The sequence below is a fragment of the Fundulus heteroclitus genome, chromosome 7 (genome assembly GCF_011125445.2).
Source record: "Fundulus heteroclitus isolate FHET01 chromosome 7, MU-UCD_Fhet_4.1, whole genome shotgun sequence".
Taxonomy (NCBI): domain Eukaryota; kingdom Metazoa; phylum Chordata; class Actinopteri; order Cyprinodontiformes; family Fundulidae; genus Fundulus; species Fundulus heteroclitus.
In genome coordinates, this window is record NC_046367.1 from 5415414 (window position 1) to 5423457 (window position 8044).

General features: G+C 40.7%; 1 protein-coding gene across 1 annotated transcript; it reads right to left on the reverse strand.

The window, feature by feature from the left end:
- Positions 1-6675: 6675 nt before the first annotated feature.
- On the reverse strand, positions 6676-7489 carry LOC105922465 (gamma-crystallin M2). Its single transcript, XM_012858357.3, has 3 exons — positions 7405-7489; positions 7078-7320; positions 6676-7001 (listed from the first exon to the last, which is right to left on the reverse strand). The coding sequence occupies exons 1-3, from the start codon at positions 7471-7473 to the stop codon at positions 6723-6725; spliced, it is 591 nt and encodes a 196-aa protein (XP_012713811.3). The 5' UTR covers positions 7474-7489; the 3' UTR covers positions 6676-6722.
- Positions 7490-8044: the final 555 nt, after the last annotated feature.

Genomic DNA, 8044 nt, shown 5'->3' on the forward strand with positions numbered 1-8044 from the left:
AATTATCTTTTAGAAAGAAAGATGGAGTTTAATTTGTTAAAGACCACTTGCAGAGACGTAGGTCTCCTCGGAAGAGAAATGCTGACTGCAGACGTAAGTGCTGCCGCGAAGAATTTTTAAATTTCTTTGCGGCAGCGAATAAAGTAAGGGGAACAATGTAGCAGATAAATGTCTATTTTTTTCACTCAGTGAACAAAATTTATTTCTATAATAGCAAAGCTACAGTAATAATTTTATAACATCTACATCAGATTATTGATAGGTAAAGTAAGCTAACAAGCTGCTGCATGTTAGCTTTGATCTTCATGTTAAAGTCCCAATCAAAGCATCTATATAACAGCAATGATCGCTACCAATACAAAGGGAGAAAAAAAGATAAACGTGTCAATAAGACACGTTTAATATTGTGCTTTCAGTCTTACCCAATGAAATCGCGCTGATTTCTGATAGGTAAAAGTTTGGTAAGGTAAGCTAACAAGCTGCTGCATGTTAGCTTTGATGTACATGTTACTGTCCCGATCAAAGCATCTATATAACAGCAATGATTGCTACAAATTGTCAGGATTTGTTCTGATGAACCCGAACACCACCACACTCAGAGCTGCGTTTTAAGGAGTTTTAATGAAGGCTTTGAGTAATGGAGATGGAGACCAGAGACTGTACCAGACTGGAACAGACGAGTGGTGGTGGAGATGGCTGAGGGTGGAGACGCGGCGGAGCTGGAGCAGGTAGTCGGCTGAGCACGGAGTCTGAGGTAGGGATCTCAGGCAGGAAGATGCAGAAAACACAGGCTAGTTGACGTGTGAAACTCAGGCAGGCAACAAGGTGAGAATGCAGATGACCCAGCGACGAGGAGCAGACTGAAGAGGGCTTATATAGGAGAGCTAGCAGGTGTATTGAGTCCGGACTTGATTATTGCAGCAGGTGAAACTGATCCAGCATGGAGTGAAGCAGGGCAGAGTGGATGGTGGAAGGATCTGAAACTGTCCATGGTGCAGAAGGGAGACCTGCACCCTGACACAAATAATAAGGAAAATAAAGATAGTCAATACGACACGCTTAATATTGTGGTCTCAGTCTTACCTTATGAAATCGCGCTGATTATCAGTGAAACATGTCTTCACCTCCCGAATTTTCTATGTAAAAGCATGTAGCCGGAAGTAAAGATACCCTGCTCCGCTTCGAAACGGAAGTTGAGTGACGTCATGTGAAAAGGGTCTATTGTCAAGCCAGGGAGTAGGAAGAAGCAAAACAACTGTGTGACCTTCAAGATAATACAAAGCAGTTCAGTTCTCAGAGAAAGGAGTTGCCACAGATGGTGAGGTGCAAAACAACTTTATATCATGATACTCTTTCTCTTCACAAAACCTTACTCTCTCACATAGGAGAGAAAGATTAGTCATCTGAAAGACACTTTAATATCTGAACAAACTCAAACCTACATTTATGTTACCCTGAGCTATTTCTATAGTTATGCTGCTATAGGCGTTGGCTACTGGTGGAAATCAGGGTCTATTTTTCTCACTCTACTGAGTTCTACTGTTCTCCAATTTGCATCGCCTGTCATCATTTCAGCTTTTAACTTTTTGTTCTCTCTTTTTTTATTGTAGGTACACCTGGTCTAGCATTCTGTTAGCTGTGACATCATCCAGGGAAGACAGATCACCCGCTATTACCTCTAATATAGAACAGATTTCTGGATCAATGTGTGCTTCTTTGCTTGTTTGTCTCTCTTGTTATGTCTCTGCTCTGTCTTCTCTAACCCCCAGTCGGTCGAGGCAGATGACCGTTCATACTGAGCCTGGTTATGCTGGAGGTTTTCCTTCCCATTAATGGGGAGTTTTTCTTTCCACTGTCGCTTCATGCTTGCTCGGTATGAGGGATTGCTGCAAAGCCATGGACAATGCAGACGACTCTCCCTGTGGCTCTACGCTTCTTCAGGAGGAGTGAATGCTGCTTGTCAAGGATTTGATGCAATCAACTGGGTTCCCTTAAATAGGAAATTTTTGACCCAATCTGTATAATCTTATTGAATTTGACTTTGTAAAGTGCCTTGACATGACATGCTTCATTAATTGGCGCTATATAAATAAAATTGAATTGAATAGAATTTGCATGTTTCCTGTATTTGGGTCGGGTTGAGGTAGGGTTATATTTAAACCAGAAGTGAACCGCACCAGAGTCCGTTTGGAATCAGATCAAAAAGTGTGTTTTAGTCCGGTTGTTTCGTCCCAAATGTATTCACACCTAACCTGACAAAAGCTAGACGTATGTTGCTCCGCCTAGCTCAACTCGCATACATCTGGGACACCGCCATATGAATTGCCTTTATTGAAGGCTGGGCCTTATCAAAAATTCTTGCATATGATTGGATAAGCCACTTGTCTGTCATCTTTATCGACGTGCTATTTCAACCACTCACACTGAAGCTAACCCGTGACACTGATGATAGCGACGCAGAAATAATAAAAAAAAAATGTAATGTGTTTGCGGCTCTAGAGGCACGCGTTTTATTGACAGTGAGCTGACAGGAAGAGGGGGAAAGACAGGCGGCAAAGCGCCGCAGGTCGGAGTTGATTCCGGGCCGACCACGTTGAGGACTAAAGGCCTCCTAATATGGTTTGCGCTAACCGCTAACCGCTCTGGGGCGCGTCCACGTCTGCGCGTCCGCTGCAGACGCGGACCTGCCCTGGAAAACAAAACTTGCCAAATCCGGTCGGGAGAGAGGGGAAAACATGGTTTCCACCAACACAACAAAAGCCTTCAGAGGCATTCTCTGATGTTCTTTTAATAAAACAATTTTAGGTAGATTGGACAACACGGAAGAAATATTAGCATCAATGTTAACGCTTGCTTCTTCGACGAGCCACCATTGCTATCAAAACAGTCTCACGTCATGGTCGCGTCTCCACTACGTCACATCTATGAAATGCCAGCCCTGCGTCCTGATTGGCCAGACCATAAAATTGGTTGGAGAAATCACTCTTTATGGGCGATGTCCCAGATGTATGTGAGCGGAGCTAGGCGGAGCAACATACGTCTGGCTTTTGTCAGGTTAATTCACACCTGCACAACAGGTCCATACCACAGGGGGAAATAAACTCTGGTCCATTTAAAGTGGACCAAACATAAAACATTTTTATGCTGATGACACTCAGCTATATTTATCCATAAATCCTGATGAATCCAATCAGTTACTTCGACTGCAGTCATGTCTTGATGACATCAAAAGCTGGATGACTTTAAATTTCCTGCATTTAAATTCTAACAAGACAGAAGTTGTAATCTTTGGGCCAGAGTCTTCAAAAAATAAAGTTCTTAATCAATCCCTTAATCTGGATGGCATTAACTTGGCCTCTGGTAATAAAGTTAAAAATCTTGGTGTTGTTTTCGACCAAGACATGTCATTTAAATCCCATATTAAACAGGTTTCCAGAGTTTCCTTTTTTCACCTCCGGAATATCTTCAAAATTAGAAACATTCTGTCCAGGAGTGATGCTGAAAAACTAGTCCATGCATTTGTTACTTCAAGGCTGGACTATTGTAATTCTTTACTATCAGGAAGTCCACAAAATGCAGTTCGAAGTCTTCAGCTGATTCAAAATGCTGCGGCAAGAGTTCTGATGAAAATCAACTAGAGGGATCATATGTCTCCAATTTTAGCTTCCCTTCATTGGCTTCCTGTTAAATCAAGAATAGAATTTAAAATTCTCCTTCTAATGTATAAAGCCCTTAATAATCAAGCTCCATCATATATCAGAGCTCTGATTACCCCGTATGTTCCTAACAGAGCACTTCGCTCTCAGACTGCAGGCCTGCTGGTGGTTCCTAGAGTCTCTAAAAGTAGAATGGGAGGCAGATCCTTTAGCTATCAGGCTCCTCTCCTGTTGAACCAACTCCCAGTTTTGGTCCGTGAGGCAGACACCCTATCTATTTTTAAGACTAATGTTAAAACTTTCCTTTTTGACAAAGCTTATAGTTAGAGTGGCTCATACCCTGAGCTATCTCTATAGTTGTGCTGTGATAGGCCTAGGCTGCTGGAGGACATCAGGGTCTAATTTTCTCACTCTACTGATTTCTACTGTTCTTCAGTCTACTGTTCTCCAGTTTTGCATTGTATTACATTGAAATGACTGTCGTCATTTCAGCTTTTAACTTTTTGCTCTCTCTCTTTTTCTTCATAGTAGGTACACCTGGTCTGGCGTTCTGTTAACTGTGACATCATCCAGAGAAGACGGCTCACCCGCTACTTCCATCTAATGTAGAACAGATTACTAGATCAATGTGTGCTTCTGTGCTTTTTTGTTTCTCTTGTTGTGTCTCTGTTCTGTCTTCTGTAACCCCAGTCGGTCGAGGCAGATGACCGTTCATACTGAGCCCGGTTCTGCCGGAGGTTTTTCCTTCCCGTTAATGGGTGGTTTTTCTTCCCACTGTCGCTTCATGCTTGCTCAGTATGAGGGATTGCAGCAAAGCCATGTACAATGCAGATGACTCTTCCTGTGGCTCTACGCTTCCCCAGGAGTGAATGCTGCTTGTCGGGACTTTGATGCAATCAACTGGTTTCCTTATATAGGACATTTTTGACCAATCTGTATAATCTGACCCAATCTGTATAATATGATTGAACTTGACTTTGTAAAGTGCCTTGAGATGACATGTTTCATGATTTGGCGCTATATAAATAAAATTGAATTGAATTGAATATACCATAAATTCTCTTTTATGAGAGATATTGGCCAGTAGCTAGACAGACGTGTGGGATCTTTATCTGAGTTGAGAATAATATTTATGTTATCATGATTAATGTTTGGAAAGGTTTCTGGAATTCCTGTGACCCTCCGTTGGAAGGTGGGGAACAGCAATGGCCAGAATTCAATGTAGAAATCTGGCAGGGAAGCCATCAGGTCATGGAGCTTTGCCATTATGCCGACTTTTAACCGCTTAATGCTGATCACTTTCTGCTAATGGTAACTCCAGAACCTTTTTCTGTTCCTCATTTAATTTAGGAACATTAAGTTCATTAAGTCCTCCACATCCTGAAGACATACAGCTGCTCCAGGCCATCACACTACCTCTACTCTGTTTGCCTGTTGATAAAAAGTACTGTTTCTGAAATAATCTGGTATTATAACACCCAATGTCTCAAACCTTCCAAAAATATTATCTTTTTAGTCCAAAGAATACTTTCCCAAAAGTCTTGTGAATCACCAAGGTGTTTTTTGGCAAATATTAGATGGACATTTGTGTTCTGTGGTCAGTAGTGCTTTTGACCTTGGAACTCTTCCATGTATACCAGTTTTGTTCAGTCTCTATCTCATTGCATCATGAACACTGATCTTCTCTGAAGTTTTCTGGCTTCTTGGTTGAGTCATTGATGCACTATTGGAGTCATTGTGTTAGGTAACTGTTATAGAAAATATTATTCTATTATTCACTATGGCCTCACACCACTCGGACGTGGGAGGCCTGGAGACATGATGGCTGTGTATAAGATCCACTTTTTGCTGAGTGCAAGGCTGAATGCTGCGTAGAATGATTATTGTCTATGATAGACTGTTTTTATTTCTCAAATCAAAGCCACTGTGCGGTATAAGGGGAAGCCGGAAAAGCGAGACAGACAGAGACAGGGCAGACGCAGACCGCAGCGGAACCGTAGGGTGCGATTACTTTCCATCTATGTGATCTCTGCTCTGTTTTTCAATAAAAGTGCTGAAACTATATCACCGCCGTCTCCTCATTTAGTAAAGATGGGAACTAAGCTACTATTGTTTAGAATTCCATCTACATTTCCCATAACAGTAACCTGCTCCTAAGAAGGTCTTCTATTTTGTATAATGGCTCTTGCCGTGGTTTGCTTAGCCATAGAAATGGGTTTGGAACCCTTTCTCAGCAACAAGTGTTTAACAGAAGTCATCATCTTTGTCGTTTCTCGTTTATTTATGAATTTCTTAGATCAGAGCATATGTTGCTTTTTAAAATATCCATTTGCATACTCTGTAAAAGTGTTTTCTAGATAATACAGTTCAGGAAATACTAGTATCTTATTTTTAAGTTCATCTTTTTAAACTGAACTTAGTTTCCCCCCACCCCCACCAAAAGAAAAAAAAAATCACTGAGAACATAAAATGTATATTATTGTAGTGGTGATTGTTTGTCAAACCAAACTTTCAATAAAAGTTCCTCCAGCCACTAAGAGGCACTGGGGTCCAGATTCCATACGCAGGCAAAAGAAGCTGTGATGTCCAAATTTGTTGATTGTTCAGGAAGGTTTATTTGTGTTTCCTTTCAGCCACAATTACAGACTTCAAACTTTCCTTTGTTCTCACTCTGTCAATCACACTCTGCTCTCTTGCTCTGGTAAAAACCATAGGCCCCAAACCCAAATGCCTTGCTGGTCTTTTACCAGGCCCCTATACTTATAGAAAAGTGGACTAACCCACATGACTTCCTGTCTAACTCAAAGAATGAATAAGAAAAGTAATAAAACAAAAAATTAAACAAAATCAACAATTATTAACCTGCAAATAAATACTGTAAATAATACAAAAAATATACATTTAAGAATTACCTAACAAAATTCAAATGAATAAAGAAATCAAGAATAAATAGCTCCAACAATTATTGTGTGGTCGTATGTGTATCATAATCTTTCACTTGACGATCATGACAAAGATCCAAGTTGTTCAGAATATTTTAATTCAATGGTATTAAAGAATACACATTTAATACCAGGAATCCATGATTCTCCTCATGCTCATGAATCTCATGCCACTCATGCCCATGTTCATGAAGTTCCTGTACTCTCCAGGCCTCAGGTACATCATCCTGCCTCTGTAGTGGGGCTGCTCATACATCAGCCAGTGGCCGTCCATCACATGGCAGGACATGCAGTTAGACATATGGTAGCGGTCCATAACAGAGTCACAGTCATCCATCATCTCATACATCTGACCCCCAAAGTTCTCCCTCTCATAGATCCTCATCCTGTAAGATCCCCTGTACTGTAAAACATAAAAAGGGTTAGAATGTGTTTGTAGCTTTAGAAAATAAATGCTATCTAGAGGTGAAATGTCCTACCATGGGAATCATGCGGCAGGACCTAATGCAGTCATTCCAGCCCATCATGCTCATGTAGTCAGCATACTCTCCCTTCCTCATTAAATACTGGTTTCCCATGTAGTTTGGGCGATCATAGACCATGAAGCAGCCACCCTCCACCCTGCAGGAGTGACACCTGCTCATGTAAGAGGACATGTCGGAACAGTCGCTCATGCACTCATAGGAGCGACCTTGGAAGTTCCTTTCCTCGTAGAAGATGATCTAGGAAAGAGAGAATTTTAGAAACAAACAGCGTCAAGCCTAAAAATAAAAATAGCATGTATTAATTAACCAAAGATTGAGTACCTTGCCCCTCATGCTCATGTTGCTCATGTTGGCTGTGGATGAGTGGTTGCTCTTGCTCCTGTAGTGCATTCCTACCTGGTTTAACCCTTTCCTTTTATACCTGAGCAGTGTAAAGAACTAATGACCCACCTTCTATAGAACTCCTAACTCAGCAACCTTTTTTGTCTTTACTCTTTAGAAAAGCCTTTCTGTCATGTATGAAAGAGGTTTCAGATTTCCTTACATAGCATTTGTTCAGTGTCTATCCATGGATGGTCTAAGTTATTTTTCCAAATCCATTTTAAAATATATTGTGATCTATGTGTGTCAGTGATAAAATAATTATATTTGTGAAATATGTAATGAATTAAGTTTCTGTATAAACAAAAACACAGAACCTTTACCCAATAGTTGACATGACACTTACATGTCATGTCAAGATGACTCTGTGCTTCCTATAAGGCTGGTCGACCATGGCAATAGGTACCATAATCTATAAACAGCTCTTAGATAAGACGGTGCCCAATGCCAGACATATCGTCAAGTGTTTGTCAGAATGTTTCATGGTATCAAGAATGATTTATCAAGATCTAAACAGCTATCTAGTGTTTTGCTATTACACACTGTTTAAAATGATTTAGTGTTTAATAAATAACTCTGT

Bases quoted from the DNA above. Each gene is read 5' to 3' on its own strand.
- LOC105922465 (XM_012858357.3), bottom strand. From the start codon at position 7,473: ATGCACTACAGGAGCAAGAGCAACCACTCATCCACAGCCAACATGAGC. The intron at 7,321-7,404 runs GTACTCAATCTT...TCTCTTTCCTAG, and splicing joins ACATGAGCATGAGGGGCAAG to ATCATCTTCTACGAGGAAAG. The intron at 7,002-7,077 runs GTAGGACATTTC...TATGTTTTACAG, and splicing joins CCTGCCGCATGATTCCCATG to TACAGGGGATCTTACAGGAT.